The sequence below is a fragment of the Diceros bicornis genome, chromosome 6 (assembly GCF_020826845.1).
Source record: "Diceros bicornis minor isolate mBicDic1 chromosome 6, mDicBic1.mat.cur, whole genome shotgun sequence".
NCBI classification, from domain to species: Eukaryota; Metazoa; Chordata; class Mammalia; order Perissodactyla; family Rhinocerotidae; genus Diceros; species Diceros bicornis.
The window spans coordinates 25,175,624-25,203,515 of record NC_080745.1 but is presented as its reverse complement, the minus strand read 5'-3'; the positions used below and the strand labels follow the sequence as shown (position 1 = coordinate 25,203,515).

Here is a 27,892-nt window from a genome sequence, read left to right as displayed (position 1 = left end):
TCACCTTTTTTTTTGGTGAGGAAGATTAGCCCTGAGCTAACATCCGTTGCCAATCCTCCTCTTTTTGCTGAGGAAGATTGGCCCTGGGCTAACATCTGTGCCCATCTTCCTCTACTTTATACAGGACACTGCCACCGCATGGCTTGACAAGCAGTGCATTGGTCCGCGCCTGGGATCTGAACCTGTGAACCACAAGCCGCCAAAGTGAAGTACGTGAACTTAACCGCTACACCACTGGGCTGGCCCCAGGATCACATTTTTATTCCCAGGAAAAATCCGTTTTGATATGATGTTATCCTTCTTGCATAAAAATGAGTTCAGTTTACCAATATTTTGTTTAGGATTCTTACTTCCACACTTATGAATGAGAATGGCCTCTAGTTTTCCTTTTGTGTACAATCCTTGTCTAGTTTTGGTATCATTGTTATATAAAATGACTCACAAAATGACTTGGGAATATTACCTCCTATTCTCTTAAAAGTTTGACAGGGCACTCCTGTAACACCATTTGGGCTTGATAATTTTGGTGTGTGTGTGTGTGGTATATGTGTGTGATTGTAAGAATATTTTAAAATACCAATTCAATATCCTTAATAATTATAGAACTATTTAGGCTCTTTATTTCTTCTCAAGTCAGCTTGATTAATTCTGATTTTCTAGGAATTAGTCCATTTATTCTTTGGGTTTAAATTTATTTGCATACAAGTTTTCATGGCATTCTCTTCTCAGCATTTTAATATTTGCTGATCTGTGGTTATATCTCTTTTAATCATTTCTAATTGTTTGAGTTTTTTAGTATTTTTCATTAAAAAAATCAATCTCAGAAATTTCTGTTAGTAAAAAAAGACAAAATTTTGACTCTGATGAACCTCTCTGTTGTCTATTTAGTTTTCATTAATTTCTCTTTATTTTTCCTTCTTTCTGCTTTCTTTATTGTTTTTCCTACTCCTTAATTTTTATACTTATTACCTTACTTTTTTTATAGTATAATATTTAAGGATATTAATGTTTTCACAAAATGGTTTTCTTTGCATTCCACAAGTGTTGATATGTGGTATTTTCATTTTTGCTCACTTTTAAAGTATATTCAAATTTCCATTATGATTTTATCTTTAATCCATATTCCAATGTGTGCTTTTTAACTTCCAAATAATGGAGATTTTCTTCTTATATATATTTTAAATCATACTGTGGTCAGATATGATACTAATTATTTGAAATGTAGTGAAATATGCATAGTAAGTGATCAATCTTTGTAAATGATCTAAGTATACTTGAAAAGAATAGATATTCTTTAATTGAGTACACAGCTCTATAGACTAATAAGTCAAGTTTGTTAACTGTGTTGTTCAAATAGTCTAAATTTTTACTAGTATTAGATTTAGTTTTTCAAAAATTAGAATTTCTCATTATGATACTTAATTTGCTAATGTCTCTATGTATTTCTAGCAATTTTTGAAGTTATCTTATTAGGTGTATGTAAGTTTGGATTTATGTCTTCCTGGTGATTTGAACCCCTGACATTATGTAGTAATAATCTTCACTCCTAGTAATGTTTTATTACTTGAAATCCATTAATATTAATATAGCTACACCAGGATTCTTTTAGTTAGTGCTTCTCTAGTATAACTTTTCCCATTTCCTTACTTTCAATCTTTCTGTGTCCTTATGCATTAGGTGCCTCCTGTAAAAAACACATAATTGGATTTCTTAAAAAATTCCAATCCAACTATGTCTAACTGACGTTTAGTCCATTTATATTTATTGTGATTATTGATATATCTGGATTTGTTTCAACCTATTCTTCTTATTTTTTTCTTTCTGTTTGTCCCACTTTTTAATGCCTCTTCCCCTTCCCCCCATCTCTGATTGATTTTGGATTTAATTTTTTATTTTTTCTCTCTATTTTTTACTTCTCTACTAATATGAAAGTTATATACTCTTTCTTTTAGTACTTACCATAGACATTTTAAATATTCATAATATAACTTAAAGTCTTAACATAATATTTAACCCACATTCTCTTAGAATATTTTAATTCTTATTATCCCTCAACTTACTTGCTATTTTTGCCATTTTATATCTGTCCTTTTTATGAGCCCCCAAATTAGATATTATTTTATTTAGACTTACCAATTTACCATTCTTACCAATTTTTTTCCCCTCATTACTCCTTCTTGTATCTTAAATCTCGCTCCTAGTTGTCAATTGCCTTCTTCCTTAATTACATGCTTTAGAAGTTCCTTTAGTCAATGCCAACTGGTGGTTAATTCAGTTTTTGATTACCTGAATATATATTTATTTGGTCTTTATTTTTAAAAGATAGTTTTGTTGGGTATAGAATTCTAGGTTGAAAGTTGTCTTCTTTCAGCACTTTGAAGATATTATTCCATTATCGTCTAGCTGCCATTGTTGATGTTGAGAGGTTTAAGTTAGTCCAATTATTGACCCTAAGTAGGTGATATGATTTTTCTATTTTTTCTATTTCTTTCTATTTTTCTTTTTCCTTATCATAGGTGTTCTCTAGTTACCTACAATGTGTCTTGATATGGATTTCTTTTCATTAATCTTGCTTTTTAAAAAAATTTGTGGATTTATGTGTTTCATTAGTTCTAGCAAATTCTGTACTTCTTCAAAAATTGCCTTTCCTCCATTCTCTCTTGATATTTCAATTAGACATATGCTACAACTTCTTACATCTTTTGCATCTTCTATCTCTCTCTCATGTTTTCTAACTCCTTGATTCTCTGTGCTACACTCTGGATAATTTCTAATGTTCTATCTTCCAATTTTGCAATTTTCTCTCAGCTATGTCTAATCTGCTGTTTAGTTGATATACTGAATCCTTCATTTCAATGATTATATGTTCTATTCCTAAAGCTTCCAATTATTTTCTTTAATCTACCTAATCATTTTTGATAATCTGTTTCTTGCTCATATTTGTGATTACTTCATAATTTCTTCAAACATTTCATTTGGAGTTATTTTAGAGTCTATATTCAACAATTCCAATATCTGAAGTCCTTGAGGGTTTAGTTTAAGTCTATTGTTTGTTGTTTCTGTTGATTCTCACATATGGTTTTGGTGATCCTGGTTTTTGATTCTCACACTAATGATCTTAATCTGTGGGAATACTTGGGGCCCAAATTGGCACTCATTTCTTCCCAGGAAGGATCTGTATTTGCTTCTGTTGAGATCTTGGGAATGCCTCCAATATGGCCTCACTTTAGCCCTTTAAAGTTGAGCAAACCCGTCTTGCTTACACCTCAAGGAATTCCATTGCAGTAGTTGTTAAATGCACTTATCCTCAAGACATTTTCTTCCTTTTAAATGTGCTTACCATTCACCACTCTAGTTTGAATCCCCCCACTACCTTTTCTTTCTTTTTAGAAAGTCAGGGGGTTGATCTTTACAGCATTGCTAGCCTCCCAGCAATTAATTTCTATTCTCGAGCTTATTGTTTTGTAACGGGATAACCCTTTAGCATATCCATTTTGCCATACTGCAAGAGTAGTTGGCCAGCAGTATAATTTCAAACTTTCAATATGTTAAGTAATTCGCTTTAAAAGTAACATGGTAAAAGAATAATGCATGTCAAAGACTGCCAATAGTATAAGTACATTTGAAGTCTGAGGTTGCCCACAATGAGCAGGGAAAGTCAGGCTAGAAGGAAAGATGAAAGTTTCAAGGAACTCTATAAACTAAAAGAAATATTTGCAGACATATCAAATCCAAAAATAAATTCATCAGAAATATAGATAGAAAGCCATTTATTGATCAAGAGATATCATGATGAAATTATAGCTCAGTCTTAAAAAAGAAAAAAAAATCTTTATTTAAAGCACTTACTTTATGTGGGGTTGCAACCCTGGCTGCTCTTCATAATCTTCTATGAGGAAAGGCAGATTTTTAGCCCAGTGGTCTTTAAAGCTTCCAGGCAGATCCACATCAATGTTATATTCCGTAAGAGGAGTATCAAGGTGTGCATGAAGATACCGAGAATACTCTGCAGACAAGAAATGGGATCTGACACGCCCAAATACTGCTAAAGAAACATTTTTTATGGCTAACTGCCATAAAAATACTTTGTAACAAACTATTATTTAATTACAAGAATTCTAAATGGAGACTCCAAATTTTAGTAAGTCACTATTATTACATGATAATGAGGGTAACCTGCCACTGACTTGAGTTACCAAGGTCAAATACAACCTAGTCAATCTGGGTCTACTTCGGTTAAATTTTAATCACCTTTCCATGAACGACAACAAATATCTCACTTTTCAATTCCAGAATTCAAGTTCAGTGTTAGATAGAGTTCTCTGTGAACTGACAGATCAACTGACTATGTACACGACTTCATCAACTAAATGACCAACTGCTGCTTATCTCTATGGAAAAAAACAGGACATGGAGCGCTCCTTTCTTCAGTCTATAGTTCACAAGTCCAAGTTCTTTAAACCAGGAAAAAAGAGGGAATTGTAATTTAGAGTTAAGAGCTGTGCTATCCAATAGGTAGCTCGCAGTCACTCGGCTATGAAGCACTTAAAATGTAGCTAGTGTGACTTAGAAACTAAATCTTAAATTTTATTTAATTTAAGCTTAAAAACTGATATTTGACTCAATTATTAGAAAACTTTGGTATGCTTGGAAAACTTGCATATATGAATCTGTTTTTTCAACTATAAATTTGATGAAATCTAAATTCAAATCAAGTGAGTCCAATGAAAATTTAACATCCAAATCGAGATATATTATAATATACACACCAGATTTTGAAGATGTAGTACAAAAAGTAACGTAAAATATCTCATGGGGTTTTCATACTAATTATATGTTGCATTAATATTATGGATACAATGAATTCAATAAAATGTATTATTAAAATTAATTTCACCTGTTTGTTTTTACTTTTTTAATGTGGCTACTAGAAATTTAAAATTACCTACATGGCTTGCAATTTTTTTCAGTTGGACAGTACTAGTGTAGAGGGCTAATAACAAAGGAAAGAGAAGAAATGGAAGTAAAGATTTGGGCTTTATATGAAAAACAGAAATATCTTTATGTGTGGCAGAGAAAAGGTGAGTAAGACTAGAACTAATAAAAGGATAACTCAAAGATTTGCTTTCATCCTTATCCCAATTTAATTTCTCCAAAACATGTGAGAATTCTGATATAAAGGAATGATGGATGGAAGAAACCAAATTTACATTTAACAGTAAAAACCTCATAAAAGGTTACTTTCCTGTCATTCCTATATCTTTAGATGAGATATGAAGAGACAAGAATACCCAGATAATTGTCACATTTAGTTCAAATATGTTCTTTTGACTAAAGTAAAATTTTTTTTAACTTTAGGAACAAAAACATGTAGGAAATGACAGAAAAAGCACTGGACTGGCCTTTAGAAGACATGGATTCTATCTAGTCCAGATACTGCCACTAAACAAAGGATGGCTGTGGACAAGTTACCTCACTTCTCTGAGACTCAATTGTCTCATATGGAACATAAGAGAGACAAGCACTATGATTTCCACAGCTTCGAGCATTAAAATTCAATGAATCTGCAATTTTCTGACTTACCTCGGAGATATTTCACTTTAAGATACTCTGGGCTGGCCTTCTGGCCTGGAAGAGGATCATTTAGCATAACTTTAGTCTGTGCTTTTATCCCTTCATAAAACTGTCCCATTGCAACATGGCTGAGTCCTTTCATGTACTGGCACACCTCATTATATGGCTCTAGCTGCAGACACCGCTGAGGCATTGAAGGAGAAAATGCTGTGTTAGTATCCATACAGTTTAAGAAAACTTTCAAGTGCTTCATTCTTTAATCAGAAATTAGAAAAGTTTTCCCTCCAGGTTAAATCAGACCAAATACATACCCTGTAAATTAGTCTATGGGACAAGGCAACAGTTTTTCTCTTTCTTTCTGTTGAGGTATAAACACTATTCTGGGCCATCCTCCATTCATTTCACTAAACTCCGTTGAAGAATAATCCAAGAACTCAAGTTACAGTGCTTCTAATTCACAGATGCTCACCTTGAAATTCTTAAGGGCTTCCTGAAGGCTGCCATGGTGATAAAGCATCATTCCCCGGAGCTGGAGGGTCTGGACGTGATTTTGGTTGAGCAGCAGGGCCTTCTGAAAGCTCTCAGTGGCTGCTTCAAAATTGCCCAGTTCTCTAGATATTTAACAATAGTTATGAGCACAGTACAGACATTTCAGTAAACATACAGAATAAGTTATCAGCAGAATTATGGTCCAATACACAAATAAGATACCCTGATGTGGGCATTCCCTTTTTTACTTTACCACTTTATAGCTACATAGCCTTTGACACATCACATCCCATTTACTTTTTCTAAACCTTACCGGACTACAGGATAACCACAGAGCTCTGGAAATTCTTTGGGGAAAATTAATTTATTGATTTCCAAAGGCAAATACTTACTCAAATCCCTTTCCCCAAATCATGATGAGCTCTAACCCCTAAATATATGTGTCTAAGTTTTAGTATTTGGACAGAAACATACATTTCTTCTTTGGAATAAAGTATGTAGGTTATAATCATACGGAGGTTTATCATCCTGAATCAAATTCATAGGCTTAAAATTGTATTTTTTTCTGTGACTGAAGTTTACGTCACTTAAAATCTAGTAAATCACTATGTAATTTAAAATTCTGGAAAAAAGAAGTATATTTTAGAGTTGTGACCATTTCAGAGTGGAAATGGTTATTACTGACCAGCCTTTTTTAATATATTAAAATGTTTACAAATAAAAGAAGTAGTATCTTCAAAATATTCCATGCATGAATTTTCTATTAATAAAGAATATTTTTTAAAAATATAACACCTGCTTACATTTATACAGCAATTTACTAGGTACTTTCAAATCTGTTTTCAATTTATATTCCCAACAATTCTGTGGAACAGGAAGGATAAATATCATCCCTTAAACCCAAAACAAATCCAAACACACTTTCTTCAAGTTAGTATAAGAAATCTTCCTCAATTATTGTACCAAATAAATAAGCTCCTGAATTTAATCCTTCCCAAACAAGGTACCTAACAGAGTTTTGAAGGGAATTTCTGTTATTGGCTTTCTTTTCTAATTTTATAGTACCTTTATAAGTGAGAACTCTGAAGCTCAGAGGAGTTAAGGACACACAACTTCCGAATGGGCAATCCTGAACTAGATCTATATCACTTGACTCCTAAATCAGGAGCCCCTTCTATTATGCCATGCCATCTCCTTTTCAGGTCAGAGTATAAAATTTTTTTTAAAGCCAAAAGTTAGAATAGCTCTACTGGCCAGGGCAATGCAAGCAGTCAAGAAGTCTAGGCACAACTTCTCATTCCTGATAGAGGTGTATCGTAATTCTGACTTTTCCATTCCTTTATTCTAGGAATCTTCAAACAGACCATAGTGATGTGGGAATTAACCTTAGTCATTGCCTAAAAAAGCAGCAGCATTATATGCCACTATTCAAAATAATCACCCTTAAAGGACTAACATTTTCTAGACCAATACATACAAACTGAAGTTGTTTTAAGAGATAATATGCATCATGATATCCTCTGACACAGGTTCCTTCTAGATTCCAGAGAAGATCTCAACAAGTATGTAAATGCCTATGTGGTTTAGAAAGACCAATTGGTTAAGAAATGCAATTTCTTTTTAAACATCACAATTATGTGAGGCTATCTTGGCTCCCTACTCTATACTCTCCCTCCTACCCCAACTATTACTACTTTACTTACCTATAGGCCTGTCCTAGACTTTTATATGCATCAATAAAATCAACTTTCTGCTTCAAAGCTTCTTTGAAGGATTCAATAGCTTCCTGTAAAAAGTATAGAGAAAATTATTTCATTTGTACAACTGTTAAAATTGAGTTTCACTTAAATCACTAAAGGACTTATATATTATACATGGTCTCTGAGTGATTTTTTTTTTCAATAGGAGGACTTAAAAAAAAGAGAGGTATAAAGTACAACAAACTACGAGTCAGGAGGACTTAATTTCAATAGTAAACAAATGCATTACTATGAATCATAACAGAGCCTTAAGTTTCTCCCTTTCAAAATGGGAAAACAGCTTCTCACTATCTATTTCATTAGGACTTTGAGTACTGGTGATATCACCTTCATAGTAATATAATTTTCTTAATTAATAAAGGCCTTGTGGAACAACAATAAACCTAATAGCTGTGTGAAATAATTCAAAATGATCACAACCAGTAGCATTTAAAATTGAACCAACAAAAGAAATAAAAAAGCAAGCCCATCTTGAAACTGTTTATTAAAATAAGCAAAAAGGCTCCTAGATTGGCTATCTGAAGGATTCCCATGATCTACAAGGAAAAAGAAACAATAAAACAGAAACCTTAAAGCTGGGGGCATTTGGGGCATGGCTTCCGCCAGCACAACTCCAGGTGTGCAGCTAAGGGAGTGAGAAGGCTGCCCAGGCACCGTGCTTTAGGGAGGGGCCCTTAGGACACAAATAGTGACTTGGCTGCTGTGGAACTCTCTGTGAAAACTGTTAAGAAAATGTGCCATTCTGTTTCAGAATCAACATCCTGGGCTGAAACCAGTATTGAATGCACTTTACATTATGACTTGATTATTTACTGTAATAAAAAATTATGAAGACATTTCACACATTTCCCAAGGAAAAGACATATCTTACTAACAGCTACAAAGTATCATGATCTCTAATAGCTTTAATGAGAAACACTTTAAAACTTCTGTGATAGATCACTTCACACCTAATTAGATAATTCATGGCAGAAAACTACTAAAGATATCCTATGCCTTGCACATGGTAGGCACTCAATAAATATTTAATGTTTTGGTAGGTACACAAAATAGTTTTGCAAAAGCAACAGAATCCTAATTCTTTTCAAAAATTCATTCATTCCCTGCTTCTTGATTTTCCTGGGGGAGAGGCAGCAGGGCAAGAGAGGCTGGCTTTCAAACTCCTCAAAGGTGCCAACAGGGACAACTTGCTTATTAAGGAATCTAGCTGAATATCTACTGTTTGGTAGAAAGATGAGAATGCATAAATTTTAACATTTAAGAAATGTTAAAGACTGCTCTTAATCAGGCTTCCTGCTGTGCACAGTCTTGATCTTTTAGGATTTTTACAACTGTATTTTTAATTCCACAAACATGTATTGAGCGCCTACTATGTGCCGGGGCAGTGTGAGGTACAGGGGACACAAAGACGAGCAAGTCATTATCTCTGTCCTCTAAGAACTCAGTCTAGTTAGAAAGCCAACTGTTTAACCAGGTCATTAGAATATAAACTAAGAGCTACAATAGAGGTATGAGTAAAAGTCTCTGGGAATAAAGAGAAAGAAACAACTCACTGAGCCTGGGGATACCAGAACAGGCTCACAGAGGAGGTGACAACTGAGCTAGGTCTTGGAGAATGAGAAGGAATTTGATAAAGAAAGAGGGCATCTTGGACAGTGGCACAGAGTGCTTGGAATTGGTGGGAAATGTGGAGGAGCAGTAGTGCAGGGTGCACAGGTGGGAGTGGGGGACAGGGAAAAGATGGGGGACCAGGCTAGTGTGGTAAGCTGGGGCCAGAGAGGGAAGGTTCTCTGCCATGCTCTGCAGTCTGGGCGTTACCCTGCAAGCAATGAGGACCCAGGGGCTCTAAGGAGGTACGCAACCTCACAAAATTTACTTTTTTTTTTTTTGTGAGGAAGATCAGCCCTGAGCTAACAACCATGCCAATCCTCCTCTATTTTGCTGAGGGAGACTGGCCTTGAGCTAACATCTGGGCCGATCTTCCTCCATTTTTTTTTTTTATGTGGGACACCGCCACAGCATGGCCTGACACGCAGCGCGTCGGTGCGCTTGGGATCCCAACCCGGGCCGCCAGCAGCGCAGTGTGCGCACTTAACAGCTAAGCCACGGGCCGGTCCCAAAATTTACTCTTTAGAGATGATTACCACCAGCAACAACAGAGAAGACAGACTGGAGATGGGAGAGAATGGAGCCCAATTAGGAGGTGGCTGCAGTAGTCCAGGCAAGAGATAATGAAAGCTCAAACTGAGACAGTGTCTCTGAGGAGAGAAAAGAAGGGTCAAATTCAGGAGACATTTTTAACGGCAAACTAAGACAGAACTTGGTGGCTGTTTGGGTACGGGGATGAGGGAGAAGAGAGGGTAGGAAGCTTCTAAGCTGAAGAGCCTGGGTGGAGGGCTAGAACGTTAACTAACATAAGGAAGTACAGTACGAAGGACAGCTGCAGGGCAGGGGGTGGGGGTGGGAGGAGGTCATGAGTCCAGTTGGGGCGTGTTAAGTCTGGAGTGTTTGTGGACGTCTAGCGGAGATGCCCAGGAGACATCTGCTGCCCACTGCACTTACAGCATGCTTGGACGCCACAGTTCTTCAAAGTCTGATTTCTCTTCAGCTTTTAAGAGTCTTTGGTTTCGGGGTTCCTGTCTAATCACTGCACAGCTCTCTACCTCATTCTGCCAAAGAGGGGACATAGCAGAATCAAGATTTTAAGCCATTGGGAACAAAGAAACTATGTTCGAATGAATCAATCTCTAAGCATATAAACTGGCTCTGAATTCATCTGCATAGCGAATGCAATCACCACCACTTTAAGTCGCCATCTTCCCTACTAGTCGGTGGGCAGCCATCACTCTGAGGCTGTTACAACTAAGAGAACAATCTCAGGTAACTCTCAATGTAAATGCTGATAAAAATATGTGCTTGGAATACACCATTTTTGAACTATCCTTACAATATAGACAAAACAGAATTCAACAGAAAAGCTTTTGCTGTTTTTTCCCTAGGAAAATCCCAAATGTTTGATATATCTACCAAACTGACAGTTGTGAAATTTGTCATGTAATATTGCCTAATGTATTTCTAATGTATTACATCATAAAGCAAATAAGCAATTACCCTACTTAATTTCTAAATTGTTGTTGACCACCTTTAGGATGCAATGATAGTTTAAACTCATTGGTCCATTTAATACTTTGTCTCTATAGTTAACAAGAGAAATAGAGATATCTAAATTCAGTTCATTAATTTAATTAAGGCATTTCACTACTGACTCAGTTTTCCAATCTATGTAACTGGGACACCCTCTGCTCCCTCTATACTTCATAGGGATGCCGGTGGGATGAATGAGAGAATATGTAAACACTCTGACCTCCTTGGACAGCAGATCTATAAAAATGCAAAGAAAAAGTTCCCATCTATTATACACCTTGATGCTGTGTTTATGAGCATGGTGAAAAGGAGAAAGGACCAAATAATTTGGTAAGATTGGTTCACTGAGGGGCATCTAACGCTCAGAGAATGAAGACACTGTTTCTAGATTCTCATCACGTAGATTGGGAATAAACCAAACTGAATTTTAGTCCTTGTCCAATTTGTAGTGTCTCTGTTAAAGCTCTTTTCTGAAAAATTTGCATTCCGAAATAACACAAAGAGTCCTGCCCACATTCCTAAACCTGGCTTATAATTAAAAATGAAATCATTTGTTTGCATTTGTTTACTTTAAAAAATATTTTTAACCTCTTAATACTAATAGCTGGTATTCTTTGTATTTCAGATCTTTTTCTCCTCTATGAGATATTCAAGGGATAGACTTGACTATAGTGTTGTGATTTTGAATTTTTTTATTTAAGGTGACTGAGAGAAGATGAGAGGATTAGAGGGCAGATGCAGACACAAAATAGACTGGAAAAGCCCATCTGGCAGCTGCTCAAAACACATTTTAAATAACTGCTCTCAAAGCCTACAGCTGCCCGTCTCAATCCTGAGGGAAGAGAGAAAGCGTCCTTGTTAGCACGACCCTTCACAAACTTGCAAAAGGATATGAGGTGTATGAGATAAAATTTGCAAACTTCTTTTTGATTTGGTGTTTAGTGGATGGGAGTTATTTTTCTTTTGAGTCTATGAAACAGATTAAATTAAATTTTCACACGTAAAATAATCCGTAATAATTAATACCTGATTCATATTCACAGCTTGTAAAGTACTTTTCACACACATTATTTTATTTAATCCTCAGTCACTTCAAGAGGCAGAGTAGAATCATCTCTACTTGACAGATGTGGAAGGAGAGGCTGAAAGAGTTTAAGTACCTTGTCCAGTGGTACAGTTAATAAGATTCAGAGCGAGAGCTCAAACCAAGGCCTTCCAACTCCAAATTCAATGCTGTCCCTGAAATTCATTTATTCTGCTAATATTTACTGAGCACCTACTGTGTGACAGGCACTGTCTGTAACACTGAGGATTTACATCATGCAGTCTTTTTACAGGCAAATCCCACCCCACCCTCCAAGTGTGTGTGTGTCTGTGTGTGTGTGTGTGTGTGTGTGTGTGTGTGTGTGTGTCTGTGTGTGTGTGTGTGTGTGTGTGTGTGTGTGTGTGTGATCCTCAGAACTATTTTCAAAAGTAAAAGCATGTTCTTTCTGCCAGAGCACCGTTCCCTGCCACAGGCTATTGAAATTCTTCATAGCTTTCAAAGTTCAGGTTAAGTACAACCTTCTCTGTGAAGACTCGCTTGACTTCCTGGTCAGAATGAAGTGTTTTTCACCTACACAGGCTGACTATATTTGGCTCTTGGGCCAGCCTGTCTTCAGTCAGGCAGTTCTGATGTGTTCTGTACTAGAGCGCCTACTCTGTACCAGGCCTTGCGCACTGAGGAGGCCACAGTGAGAGACCCAGAGCTCCACTCTTAGCCGTGTTTCTGGTCCCTTGCTCCTGGCATAAGATAAGCCTGCTGCACAAGAGGTTCTCAACCCGTGCTCAGAGAATGTAGAATCAAGGGCAGGAGGAAGGGGCAAGCTGGAGGTGACATTTCTATCCCACACTTTGAGTCAGTCTAGACAACGCCTTTCCTGTTTCCCTCAACTCCTCCTCCCAACAGCAGTCTTCAAGGGACAGTAATCCAATCAATCACAGAGACGTCTCCCAACCAGCTCCTACAGCCTCCCGAGGAGCCCGGTTAAGTCTCTCCCGCTCTGACCTGGAACGCTACCAATGTCTCCTCGTCAATCTCTCTGTCCCTAACTTCCTCAGCCACTACCATGTCAGAATCCACTTCCCAAATGATAGATTTGATCTCAACTCTATATTTTCCCCCAAATCTAGATTTTACAGCTCCTCTGGGCCTACAAATTAGTCAAAATGCTTAGCGTAATATTCCAGACTTTTTAGGACCTCCCCTCATCCAACTTTCCAACCCCATTTCCTTTACACTCAAACCCAACTATTTGCTACTCCATGAACTGGCTGTATTTCCACATTTCTATGTCATCACTCGTGCTTTCCTCTCTGCCTAAAGTGCCCTTCTTCCCCCACTTAATCCTACTGCGCCTTCAAGGTCCAGGACAAAGTCCACTTGTTCTCTGGAACTTTTTCTAACTCCACAGTTTAAATGAATCTTTCTTATCTCTGTTCTCAAAGCACTTTGTTTATGTTACTTTCTTTAGTCTATTTGCCATATGATAAATTGTATGTGGAAAAAACTTTGTAAACTTTACCCTTTATAAGTGTAAAGTATTATTTCTGACTCTTACTTTTACCCTCTCCCCTTCTGCACCTTCCTCCTAGTACCTACCAAATAGTAGGAGCTCAATAAATATGTTGATTCATATTTTCTAATACGAATATGTTGATACTATTTTCTAAAATAAACCAATTAGATGGACACTTGGGACATCATTTTGAAACAAGTCAAACTAAATTTCACTAAATTCTTCCCACCCACAAAAGAAAAGCAGAATCATTATACTGTACACATATTGCACAACAGTTTCACCTTCAAAAGTCCTCTGTGAAAGAAAGTTAAACCTTTGTATAGCATAGCTATAGGCTGGTTTTTGTTCAGTTCTAAGGACTGCTGAAAGTCTTCGTGGGCTGTTGCATAGTCCTACAAAAAGGAGAGTGGAAAAAATATAAAGTAGTATTCATTAGATATTTGGACATTTCCTACTTTTGATTGGTAGAGAAAAAAATTCCAATTCATTCTGTGCTGTTTTTGGCTTTGTATTAGTTGAATGCTTATAGTGTTTGCTGAAATAGTTGATTATCTTAGAAAACTGATGGGAAAAACTCACAAAGGTTTAATTTAAGCACACTGTCTCAACTACAAAAAGAATATTATTTTGAATACTATTAAAATCATAATCTGTTAGAGAAACTTCACAAATCATTTTCTGGTACTACAATGTTTTTATACTGAATACTTCTAAAATAATTATGCCATAGACCAACCTTAAAATGTGTTACGCTGAGATTTTTAAAATCTATTTCCTTTCGCAATAGAAAATTGCTAAAATTACTATGAACCCACAAAAATAACTATGGTAATCATAAATACCACTACAATGATAAAAGATAATCTTGTTAGATTTGGGTCACTTACAGAGAGAAGCTACAATCTGGGAAGCCATGCTATTTCAGCTTATGGTTCTTGGGTTGTGATACCCCCAAAAATGGATAACGTGCTCACCTGCTTCCCTGTGCTGATATTTGCAAGAAAGGTTGAAGCATAATCTATGAACCAAATTTCTCTTCTTCTGTTTCTCCCCCTCTCTCATTCTCCTTTTCTCCTAGTCCAGAATTAGTTACTGCTGACAGCTCAAGCAAGAAAATGTGTTCTTGGTACTTAATATTTCCCCACTGGGTTCAATTTCAGCTAAAAAAAAAGCTTTTATAACTGTCTTGTATCACATATTATTATACAGCTCCAAACCCCAATCTATCAAAGAGCAGCTTTCTGAAGTAGAAGGAAAAGCGAAATCTTTATCATCATGAAAGGAAATGTTTCAAGGCAGAGATAACTCACCTCTGATATGAAGTACAGGGTCCCCCGGTGTCTGTACAGCCGTGCTGAGGGCTGAAGTTGGATAGCTTTAGTGAGATCATTCACTGCTTCATTAATTCGTCCCAGAGGGGACAGAATCTATAAACCCAAAAATGTCATTAGGGAAGAAAAATTCCCATGATCAACCCTAAAACTGCCAATGCTTTTGACTTTTCAATTCCACTTCACCACACTCTACTCACAACATTAATCTCTCGGCAGACTAGAATACTTGACCCCACGTACTATGCACTGAGGTTCAAAGTCAACAAGCTGAGGGGCCACTAATCTTTGTCGAGCCAAGGGGAAGGCTCATAAACTATGACTGAAGCAATTCCCCTGTCATTGTTTCACATTCTGGGTTATAAGAGATGTTGCTTTTCTTAAAATGTGACCATTTTTTTCTCAACCTATTATTTATTTTTCAAAACAAAATTTGGCATGTCAAAATTAATCTGAAAGGTAACTTTGAACCATTAAAATAGAGAAGCTGTTGGACACAGATTAGAGTCTTCCATGGTGTTTAGCTCTGTCCTCTGTGGTCATAAGTGCCGAATGACAGTTTCTAAGATTCCAGGTGTTCTGTAAGCCCTGTTGTGTTAACAACTCTCAACTCATCAGTCATGATCTGCAAAGTAGGAGAAAAGACATCTGCAAGCCTGTCTGGAAAGCTCCGTTGATCCCGCTGTCAGTTGTGTTCAGGCAACAACGGCAATACAGAAGACAGTTCAGAATGCAAAAGTACACCAAAAAGACGTAAAAAATCCAAAATGGGTATCAGTATTCATGCAATCAAGCACACGCATTTTATCCTTAAATTAGGGTTAATTTTGTTCTCATAATATAGGTCATTTCCAACAATTTTACTAACTGGCTTCCTATTCTGCAGGAACTTAAAACCAGCAAAAGAGAGAGGATTCAGGCAGGCACATAACCAGTGGCAAGAATCACAGCTCAGAAAGAGGAAAGAAATGGAATATATGCCTGAGAACTCAAAAAGCACAGTGGTCTGGGGTTACATTTTGGAAGGGAAAACATCCCTACTCAGTTTAATAACCCCTAGGTACATAACTGAATTATCACACCGCAGCACAATAATCAATATGCATAATAATGACCTGAGTAACTAAAAAAGGTTAAATTATATTCATTAAATATAGCCTATTTCTGAAAGTATGAAAGTGAAAGATTTCTCATAAAATAATTTCTGACATACATGAATGTTATGCTATAATTTAGCTGGAAAAATCACTATGTAGTGACATTATTGCCCAATAATGCCAGATAAAAGCAATATTACCACATATTTTTAAGATAATTGAAAATAACTTTTTTGATTACCAATATCATTTTTGAGTACACAATTAGCTTTTTATTAGATATACAAATTTTTTAAAGCTGCTAAATAAGTCTTCTTTCTGAGTATGCAATTAAATTCATGCTTTATCATAACATTTTAATATAACATCAGAGTTATGGAGGGAAAAAGCATCAGCACCCCCTCCCTAGAACAGATGATCACCAAATTAGCCACCTAATGCTCACACCAAATACCAACAAGATTCTCAGCAGTAATGAACAAATTACAATCACTTAACCCTTAGGGTTACAATCCAAAACAGACAAGAGACAATAAATTATATCATTAATTGAGAAAGAATTTTATTCAGAAAGCCAAATCCCCACTCAACCATAAAATTCACTTTAAGAAACTAAACTACAACTTAAGACACTATTAATTTTGAGAACAAAAACATCACAAATACATTTTTTAAATTACCAAAACATTCATGTTTCCTTTACTTGCTAAGTTTTCTCCTCCAAAAGAATGGGGAAAACAGTCATTTTTTCCTTTAGTTAAACTATGAAATCCGACGAGGTCAGAGGATTAAAAGTCAAGTTTTATTCATACTGAATATATTAACATAAATTCTGAAGCATTTAACATGGCTAAATGTGCAGTAAATACAACATGAAATCTGGATAGTTTACTCTTATTTTGTGAAAATGGTAAAATGAACACATTTCACTTAAAAACATTAAAAGGAGTGCCTTTGCACATACTTCTTTCTCTGATCTGAACACCCTTCTCCACTTTGTCCCCCAAGACGTGGGATCTGATTGGCTCTAGCATCATCTCTTCAGCGAGGCCTCCGCAAACACTCCCAACATCCCTCCCTTTGCCGACTTCTCCCAGAACTCCGGCAGGCCATGCCCTTCTGTTCCTGAAGAAGCACCTCCTCTTAGTGTCTACTGTCACAAGTATTACCTGGTATTTTCACCACGTTATCTCCCTGTCTCCACCTCAAGTCAAAAGTTCCTTCAAGGTCTGGTTATAGTCACCCTTACCTGATCTATGTGTCTACGTAGATAGGCAAACCTCATATGAATTATGTATAAGCGTGCATGCGCACACACACATATAGACACACACACTTCTAAAGACTATAAATTTTATTTTGACCATATGTCATATTGTTTTGCTAAAGTACATCATATACACGGTAAACAACATGTGTGATATATTTTCAGTGAACATGGACAGTAGTAGTACACATCATAACCGTGTATTTTAATACTAAATATTACTATTAAATGTTAAATCAGAAGTATTACTTGGCCCATAGTTTTCTAGTAATTTCAACCATGTTAAAGGCATTAAGTACCTATGGAGGAAAACACAACAGGTATAAGGGAGCTTCAAAATTTACAAGTAATAAAATAATAGGAAAAAAACATCTGAGATTCAACTAATCCAACAATGACAGAGGGAAAAAGAAAACCACACTCACTTCTGCTCGCTGCTCAAATACCTCTGGACGATCTGGTTCCAAGGTAATTACTCGGCTCAGTTCGAACAGAGCAAGATCAGCATTCTTAATGTCCTTGAAAAGGTATTAGCTTAGTATGAGATACACTGTCACTCAAAACCAGGTTGAATAGATTTTCTGAAAAAATTAATAATTTAGTAATGATATAACTACTTATTTAGAAACAAATATGAACTTAGCTCTGTACAAGACATTTGCCAAGTTACTGAAGTTATATTACAATTATTTAACTCACTCAAGTCTAGCTACCTATCAATAGCACCTTGGACCTGGCTACCTATCACAAATTCCACAGATGGTAGGATATTTTCTAAATTTAACCTATTTAATCACTGAATCAACGAATTTCAAGGGATGAATATGTGGACAGCAGCATGCGAAAAGATGCTGACCAGTGGTGATGTAGGAAACAGAAACGGGCTAAGTCAGTGTCAAATCACAACCCCTAAGCCTATACACCTACACCTTAAGAAGTCTAGGTAAGTTCTCCTTAAACTTTGCACGTTACTTTTATATTAAAAATATATGCGCATGTTACTTTTACATTAAAAATGCATTAAAGATATAAGCATGTCAAGATATAAAATTAAAAGAGATGAGAATTAGGATGAAGCAGCTTATCTCTGACCCTTACTAGGGCAACTTCGGTCATTTACTGACGCTCTGAACGTAACACTGTTTCCTTCCTAAACACCTCTGTCATTCCCACATCTGAGTTTGTTCTCAGTCCTCTGTGTCTCAGAAGTATACAAATACCATATAAAATTTCTCCAACAGGCCAGCACCCTATTGGCAAAGATACAAAACTGACGTTTCTCCCTCAAAGCATAATTTCATTTGAATATTTTTAATTACAATAACACAATAGATATAATGTTCCTGATCAAAAATCTGGAGACGTGAATCTTAGACCACTTCACTATTTATTATATAATCTCTAGAAAGTCTTTATTTTATACCACGGTGCCTTTGAGCAAAATATAATTATTATAACCTTTCTCCTGCATTCCTCAGAGAAATAAGGGGAAAAAAGCTAGAAAGATATCCCATCTGGGGAAAGTATAACATATGACAACAAATAAAAATAAATTTTACAAAAAACACTTTTTTTCTTCTATTTAACCATTAAAAATTGTGAAAGGAATTCAAACTCTAAGTCCTACTGACTACTGATGCTTAGTCTCCATTTTTTCTAATGAATATTTCTTGGGAATTCAGTCGAGGTTTCCTGCTTTTCTCAGTCTATGTCTAGTTCACCACAAAATAAAGTTTAGGCTGGCAGAGGCTGTTCTTTTGGAGTAGAAAATATGGCAAAACTGACTTCAGAAGACCTGGGTAGAAATTCCCAATCCACCACTTCCTAGCCATTTGATCTTGAATATGTCCTCTATTGCCATTTTCTCATTTGTGAACTGGAATGACACCACTGCAAGTCCCATCAGAGCTCAATGAACAGTGAGTGGTTCTATCGGAACCCTGGTCCATGTCAGGTCATGTAGGCACTATGTCAAGCGTAGCTATTCCATACTCACATGTAGTCCCTTCTTTCCATAGGCTATCCCTCGGCCATAAATTGCACTAACCAGATCAGGCTCCTCCTAGTCAGACCAAAACAGAAACACGTCAAAAACTATAAACAAAAAAAAAAAAAATCAGTTTCTGCTGAAAGCACGTTAATGCCATAAGAGAGAGCTCTACTTCTTTATGCTACCACGACTCATACGTCAATACGCAGGCCCCAACCAGAAAAGTCTGTATTGTTAAACTCATTTGAATGAGACACGTAATAAGAGTTTTGCATTAAAAAGAAAAAATAAAGAGAACCAATATTACTGAGCTCTGTGCTAGTTTCTTTCAAATAGTCATCTTATTTAAAATGTAATCCTCTCAACAAGTGTATGATTGGCAGCATCAGCAATCATGTCTTACAAAGAAAATGGAGGCTCAGAGAAGTAAACAGATATGAGTAAAGGATTGGATAACGCCTCTTCCTAGTTTGTCTCCTTTCATATAGTCATGAAGTAATCTGAAAAGGAAAGAATCCCTCAGGGCCAGCACAATGAGGAACAACAAATGAGTCGGCTCCACAATCTGCTGGGGATTAATACAGTACTTTATACTGATGGGTCAGAATTAAAAACCAGACCCTTTCTGCAACCTGCTCCCAGATGGACTAGATGAAACACTTCTCAGGCCCAAGGACAGAGTGTCTGCTGCCCCTGCCTCAAGTCCCTCACATGGGTCAGTGGTATGAACTGTCCCCACTTGCTGAGTGAAATGCCTCTCATCTACCCTTAGCCTTCGCCATTTTTACCTCTTCTCTGAATCTTTCCCTATACATTTAAGAAAGAAGAGTAAACAGCCTCTGGCTATAAGGTCCTGCACAAAACTCTTGACACTGCTAAAGAATTTAAGAGAACTGTACCAGAGGAGGCACTTTATAGACTAATCTATTGTTCAGTTTCAAATTTGAGATAGGGTGTCTGCTAGTATTGCAAAAAAAAACAAATCAACTTCAACGATAAGTAAACGGGAAAAAACAAAGGAGAAGATGCCATGCATTGGGGGGGGAAAAAAAGGCTACTTTAAATAGAATAAGGTACATCTCCATCAAGTGGCAAACTACGGCATCATCGATCACAATCCATCCAGCAGACTGGCCTCATGGTGTACGGAGAATGGGAAAAATGAAAGTAGACAATTACAGATTTCTAGCTTCTCTTGGAAAATCAAAAGATCCAACAAAAATAGGCCTACATTTTGGCATTCTCAAATGACAAAAAAATAACCAGAGCTAAGTACCAGCTGCCTCTTTAGATGAGGGGTGTGTATTCAACAGTTTACTGTATTCGACAGTCTACCCCATATAGTTTTGGATTTGTGATTTATAACTTATACGTAACTGGCATGAAAGGCTGTCAATGCTATTTGCTAAATGGAAAAAAGTGCAAGTTACAGAACTACAGAGGAATGGTGGTTACTTCTTATAAACAATTCTTACCGATAACTGGGTGGGTCAGTATGTGCACAGAAAAAAGCTCTCCAAAATACTAACAGTAATTTTCTCTGAGGAGTGGGATTACTAGATATGTTCCCATTCTACTTATACACTGCTATATTCCTTTTAATTCTTTAAAACAAACATGTATACATTTATAATCAGAAAAAAAGATGCTTTAAGTAATACGTATTATAGAAAATAATTGAAAATTTTATTATAAACAAAAAAATTTATTTAAATAAACAAACAGAAAATTTATTATAAATTAAAGAAAATTTAGAAAATGAAGAAAACCACAAAAAGCAAAGTAAAGGGCACCTGTAATCCTGCCATCCAGAAATAACACTTTAAACATGTTAATATCCTTCCTGGCTTAAAGAAAGGCAGAGCAAGCAGTTTGGAGGGAGAAGGATACAGGTACAGGTGGAGAAGAGGAGAAGGAAAAACAGTTACTCATTGAGCGATTAAAATAAGATTGTCTTCATGTTTTTCTACAGCAATAATACCTGCCAGAAGATAAAACAGTCACCAGAACAGCCCCTTGGCCAGGCTGGGGCGGGGGCAGGGAGCCCACATAGCTCACCCCTATGATGACATTCTCCAAGAAGAGGAAAACTTACTCTCAGATTTGTAACATCTCAAAATATACTATCCAAGAAGCTTTTCTCCTAAAATTGAGAAAAATTTTATATTAGATGACCAAGAGGTGAATCAGAAAAAGGCGTATTTAAATAAATAGTTATTCTACTGTTGTGACTGGCATCTCCATACATCCTGTGGTGAGGGCCAGCCACTCTGGGAGTCATCTTCATCTCCTCAACAAACACGTCTACTCGTGAAGTCCTGGCAGTTTCCCCTCCTGAATATATCTGCTGTCTCTCCCTCCCGACCACCAGCCCCTGCCCTATTTGAAGCCCTCCTCTCCCACTTAGGCTACTGCAATTGCCTTAACCATTTTCCTGCTGCTTCCGTGGTCTCTAGACCCACACTATGAGTTATCTATCTAACACTAAAGTCTGATCATGTCACTCCCCTGGCTGAAAGTATTCATTGGCTCCCCAACACCTGCAACAGGGACATTGAAGCATTTTTTTACTCTAACCCATAGTAAGAAATACATTCTACATTGTAACCCAGTACACACACACATATGTATATAACATACACACACACACACATATCAGTAACAAAAGTTTCACTAAGTCATACCTAGCCTTACTACACACAATATAATCTGATATTTCCTAGTCTAACATATTTTATTTTTTAAAAAGTACTAGTCTTGACTTGCCAATTAATTTCAGGCCCTGCTAAAGGGTAGCAACTCACAATTTGAAAACAATGAGGTAACACCTAAATGCCTTTGTAGAAAATACTGATCATTTTCCTGCCTTACTGTCCAGCCTCATTTCTTTCCACTCCCCCACTCACAATTCATATCCTAGACATCAGCACTAATAGTTCCCTAAATACAACATGCTTTCCCAAGCTCAGTGCATTTGCAAATGCTATTCCATCTGCCTGAAAAACTCACCCATTGCCTCTGTGCCCAAGAAAGTCCTTCTATCCTTTAAGTCTCAGCTCAAACACTACCTCTTCTCTGACTCCTTCCAGACTCCCCTGCAAAATAAATATGCTCCTTCTCCTCTGTTCCTACTATATGTTATATGGACATTAGTCATTCATTCAACAAATATTTACTAAGGGTCAACTATTAGCCATATCTAGTTCCATGTGCTAGTAATACCGTAGTAAGCAAAAACCAACACAGAAGACAAAAGATTCTTGCCTTCTTGGAGCATAGCAGAAGAATCACAAATATAAATGTAAAGTTACATTTTCAGTAAGTGCTAGAGTAGCAAATGGTTCTTTCAGAAAATGCATAAAGACCTAGACAAGGGTAAGGATTCCCTAAGGAAGAGATACCTGGGCTGAGATCTGTAGGGGGTGGGGGAATCCCAGAGTGGCTGGTCCAGGCAGAAGGAGCAGACTGTACAAAGGCCCCGAGGGAAGCAGGGAACATGGCATCTGTTCGAAGATGAGGCTGGAGAGGTAGGAAGGGACCTTATTAAGGATTTTTATCTTAACCTAAAAGCAACAGCAAAGTATGTGTGTTTAAAGTGCACATGTATGGATAGTGTGCACGTGTGCAGAGGGTGTGAGGAGATGAGCCAGGAAACAACGGCCGCATCAGTCATCTGGCAGATGAGAGGGGCTTGGTCGTGGTTTGAACAGAGCCGGGTGAAGGAGATGGACACAGGAGATACTTAAGAGGTATATAAATAGAGGTGGTGATGAAGGAAGTAGCACACAGATGTGTGGAGCACGTGGACTCATGCAGCCCAGTGGAGGGGGCACTGTTCACCGAGCTGGGCAGCACTGGACTGTGACTAGGGATTCTTCTTCAGTTGTGGGCAGGGTACGTGGAGGGATCAGGGGAGACCATATAGTTGATATGGAACCTTTGAGTTGAAGATGCCTTTCAGACATCCTAGTGGATATAATTCCATTAAAGTAATTCTCTTATTACAACATTATTTTGCATTTGCACATTTGTCACCCCACTGGAACACAATATCCTTGAGGGCATTTCTTTTCATGTTTAGATTTGTAGCACCTAGCACAGTGCCTGGCACATGATAAGTCTTCATACATGGCAGTTATTATTTAGCAACAAACAGTGGCCATATTATTAGGCAGCTAAGAAAATCTTAATGAGTATTAAAGGCTATCAGATCAAAGACAGCTCTGCCTGGCCTGTTCTTCTCATAGGGGAAGCAAGCAGGCTGACATGGCTAGAAATCATGGGGTGCAGCCGATGGAGGAAAAAGGCCAGAGCCAGGGTTCAGTAAGTCAAAGCTGTACAACACATGTGCGATGGGGAATGGCTTCTGGTGGGCCACCAGCTACCGCAGATGTAATGTTTTTATAGCAATAAAAAATTTTACACCTTTAAAAAATAGCCATTCAGGGCCGGCCCCGTGGCTTAGCGGTTAAGTGTGCGCGCTCCCCTACGGGCAGCCCGGGTTCGGATGCCAGGCGCGCACCGACGCACCGCTTCTCCGGCCATGCTGAGGCTGCATCCCACATATAGCAACTAGAAAGATGTGCAACTATGACATACAACTATCTACTGGGGCTTTGGGGGGGAAAAAAAAAGGAGGAGGATTGGCAATAGATGTTAGCTCAGAGCCGGTCTTCCTCAGCAAAAAGAGGAGGATTAGCACAGATGTTAGCTCAGGGCTGATCTTCCTCACAGAAAAAAAAAGAAATGGCCATTCAAGGGTTTGTAACAGTAGAAATATCTGAACACTGACAACTTCCTGAAATCAGTCATCATTATTTTGACCCCTAGGATTTTACATGTGGCCCCCACTGGCAGAATGCTGCAGCAGCCCCACATGCAGTCCTTCCTCTTCTCCCTGAATCACCCCCAGGGTCCCATCATGACCATAGCAGGGACCTACTTTCGGTACTGCCACTGCCAATGACAGATAAAATAATAAAGCTGTATCAATCAAAGAAGGAATAAAATCTATTATTCAATTTAGGAACCCTTAATACTAGACTATAACTATGATAATAACAGAATATATATCCTTCTATGCTGTTGAAAAAAAATTCTAAAAAGCGAGTAAATTGAATGGAGAAAACCTAAATACTTTACAGATGCACACAATATTTAGGTTTTCTCTACTCAATTTACACTTTTTTTTTAAGAATTTTTTTCCAACAGCACAGAAGGATACATAATTACAGTCATGCATCACTTAACGACCAGATACATTCTGAGAAATGTGTTGTTAGGCAGTTGTGTCGTTGTGTGAACATCACAGAGTGTACTTACACAAACATAGATGGTATAGCCTGCTACACACCTAGGCTACATGGTACTGATCTTATGGAACCACTGTTGTGTATGTGGTCTGTCGCTGACGGAAACATTATGTGGCACACGACTGTATTGGGATTACTATGGTTATAGTTTAGTATTAAAGATTCCTATATTTAAATATTAGATTTTATTACTTTTCTTGATTTTTTATTATTTTATCTATCATTGGCTTTGGATGTTAACAGTAGGTCAAAACTCTTTATGAAATGTCATAATGTATTATTTTTTCAAATAAAAACCAATGTTTATTTCTAAAAACAAATTGGGCTCAGAGTATCAATTTTTCAAAGTATTTTTGAGTACACAGGTCTAATAATATTTATATTTTATAAAGTTTTCAGAATTTTAAATGAATTAAATGAAAACTAATATTTCAATCTTCCAATATTACTCACTTTTTATAATGCAAAATCATGGAATAACAAGATAGTCACCTTATTAGAGTCATGTCCACTTAGATGTCTCAATTTTCAAACAATCAATTTTTTTAAATCCATAAAGGTCTAATCTACTATCCTCATTATATTACTTATATAGTGACTTTAAATTTTACAAATATTTATTTTTCCACCACAGACCTGGCTTTTTCATTAAAACTCAAAAGTCACTAGATCAAAGACAAACAAATAAATTAAAAAAGTCCCTACATGGCAATGTAACGAGGATAAAGTTTTGCCTAACTGGTGGACATACACATTTACATAAAGGATATTTACAAAATCATATGCAGAGGAATGTTTTAAATTTTGTCTGCTAATGTAAAATAAGAAACAAGTTCTTTTATGAATTCAGTTCTACTACAATCAGACCAGAATCAGATGAGCTCAAGGTCACACAATTAATAGCAAAGGCCAATTGCCTCATAAAATTGTTACAGCACTTACGTTACCCAGCCCTGCATGGGGACCAAAGAAGCACAGAAATTAGGAAATGGTTCCACTTTTCAAGAACACTATCATCAACACACTGACACACGTGGAAGTAACATAAGGGTATTGATGTAGAGATGACATTAATGCATAAGCTTTTAAAATCAAGAGTTTTCGATGAAGACAGAGAGATCTATTAACCCTTGAAATTGTGCTCAGTTTGATCAAAGTCCTGATGCTCAAGGAACATTTTTTTCCTCTATAGATGTACCAAACAAACCATATTTGTATAAATATTCAAATGAACACTTTGAAACAACAAAGATTATGGAAATATCTCATAAGTTTGTTCCCTGATGGTGCAGCTAAGACAACAAGAAGGTATAAAAGCTTTATATCAAAAGGTCATTCTGGCATTTCAGTAGCCATCATGCACAGATACAAATTTCACATTAAATGATCCTATAAATGGTGAATAAGAAAATCCAAGCCCCTGTGGTCCCATTTGTTTTCAGCTTTCTATGGATGAAATCAGATTCCATGCTCTGCTGTTTCACACTGGAGTCCACGGCTGTCCAAAAGAAAAGTTTCGTCAAGAGTTAATGAAGACAAAAAACCTGAAAAGTTTGTGTGTGAATAGTTATCACTGCAGATTTGTTAAAGTACATTTATTGGCTTAAAAATACAGAGTTTCTGCACATGTGGAAGGTCCTGTGAGGAAGAGGTGAACATCTCTTAGCATGTACTGACAAAAACGATTTTCCGGTGATATTTAGTTCAGTCCTAACTTGAAGAGTGAAAGGCAGGTGAGCAGCACCCGTGCAATGGTGGTGAAGACATGCCTCACCGCTACTCTGAAATACTGGATACAAAAAAGGATTGTCAGGATAAAATTCAAGTTCATTACTGCAAGAAATACTACCTCTGCATTTGCCAACAAAAGAAAAAGAAGAACAGTTAGATTTAAAGTACAATCATACTTTTAAAATACAATTTAGAGACTGATTTATGCAAATTCTGATTCATAGTGAGAAAAAGAGTTTTGGTCAATTGGAGAAGAAGCAATAACTATTCTTTGGACACTCGCTACCACCTACTTGTACAGTTTCTTGATGAGACTGGCTATAAAGAATTTGAAGAAATCAATGAAAAGCTCTTAAATAGGAATTGTGTGCACCAACTTCAAACATAAAGCCTAATATGGAAACGTTTTGTCCAGAGAAGCAGGATCAAGTTTCTCATTACAATTTTTGAAAAGGATTTTAGCATTTAATACCAAATCTTTGTATTTTGTATTTATCATCATCACACATCAAGAAAATGTGACACATTTTCACCAAGCTCTATCTGGATGCCTCTAAATTTGCTCCTGTTTACTCCAGTGTACCAAGCAAATATGCCTTTCCATGTGTGTCATGACGTGGGAAAGGCTGGGAAGCACCAAAACAAAGGGTAAGAAGAGAGAAATTACCAAGAAAAGCACCAGCAGGAAAGCCGAAGGTACTCTCTTTCCTATACAAACGTGTTATAAATGATCACCTGGTTCTTTCTTCTGTGGGCCAGCAGTGTTCAAACTTTCTGCTGCTCCCCCTGCCTCCATTCCTGCCCCATCAATAGCTTGAATCACCAGAAAAGCGTCCAACCTTATAATCCACACATTCTCAAAGAAAAATTTCCCAGTTGAAAGCAACGTATTATATGGCAGATTTCAATATATTAATATTAAATTTCATCAAATTCAACATATTAATATCTTTTCTTGGCACAAAGAGAAATTCTGATCTACTTTCTGAAAGCAATTGCAAGAGAAATATGTTTTACAACAATAAATGGACAACAAAAGGGATATTATAGAGCCCTTAAAATCATAAGATTGTAGAGAAATATTGAAAAACATTTATAGTATAAAATTAAGTAAAAAAGTAATACAAAATAATACATATAGTCAGATTATAAAGCACAAATGCATACTTCGAAAAAGTCATAAACAAGAAACTTAAATAATGGTAGAGTGGCAAAATTAGGAAATTTCTTTATTTAAAGTTTTTTTTTTAACATTGTTATATTGCCTTCAACTACAATGGTAATAATATTTTTCAAAAAGTTGAATGAGCTGATAATACGTGTGCAAGCTCATACTTTTCTGCTGTTGGTTACCATAAATTAACTGACATCTGCTCCCATAAATGTATCAAAACCTCCCTTTCAAACCAGGGTCAAGTGTTAACTGAGTAAAGCAGTGCTTGCTTACCTTTTATAATATTGCAATGCTAAACAGAAAGGCAATTTTTAAAACTATTTATAATCTACCTTTCATACTTTAAACTCCACTGAAGAACATTATTCCATATGACCACTCAAACACACAGCTGTTTGGATCTGAGGACTTTAATAACTAAAAACAGCTCATCGATTTTTTTGAGAATGCAGATAGAATTAT

General features: G+C 36.7%; 1 protein-coding gene across 9 annotated transcripts in view; it reads right to left on the bottom strand.

The window, feature by feature from the left end:
* Positions 1 to 27,892, bottom strand: part of TTC13 (tetratricopeptide repeat domain 13) — a 76,042-nt gene that overhangs the window by 23,903 nt on the left and 24,247 nt on the right. For 3 of the 9 annotated variants that reach the window (XR_009220438.1, XM_058543047.1, XM_058543048.1), the window contains exons 5-12: positions 19,220 to 19,285; positions 17,649 to 17,741; positions 14,839 to 14,955; positions 13,810 to 13,920; positions 7,767 to 7,849; positions 6,044 to 6,185; positions 5,584 to 5,758; positions 3,850 to 4,006 (exon numbers count right to left, since the gene is read on the bottom strand). Coding sequence is in view for 8 of the 9 variants with exons in the window: in XM_058543047.1 (XP_058399030.1) it covers positions 3,850 to 4,006; positions 5,584 to 5,758; positions 6,044 to 6,185; positions 7,767 to 7,849; positions 13,810 to 13,920; positions 14,839 to 14,955; positions 17,649 to 17,741; positions 19,220 to 19,285 (944 nt within the window). In the remaining variant the exon portion in view is untranslated. Of the gene's footprint in view, positions 1 to 3,849; positions 4,007 to 5,583; positions 5,759 to 6,043; positions 6,186 to 7,766; positions 7,850 to 13,809; positions 13,921 to 14,838; positions 14,956 to 17,648; positions 17,742 to 19,219; positions 19,286 to 22,614; positions 23,673 to 27,892 lie in introns of those variants that run through there. The other 6 variants (XM_058543049.1, XM_058543052.1, XM_058543054.1 and 3 more) reach the window with 4 other exon arrangements.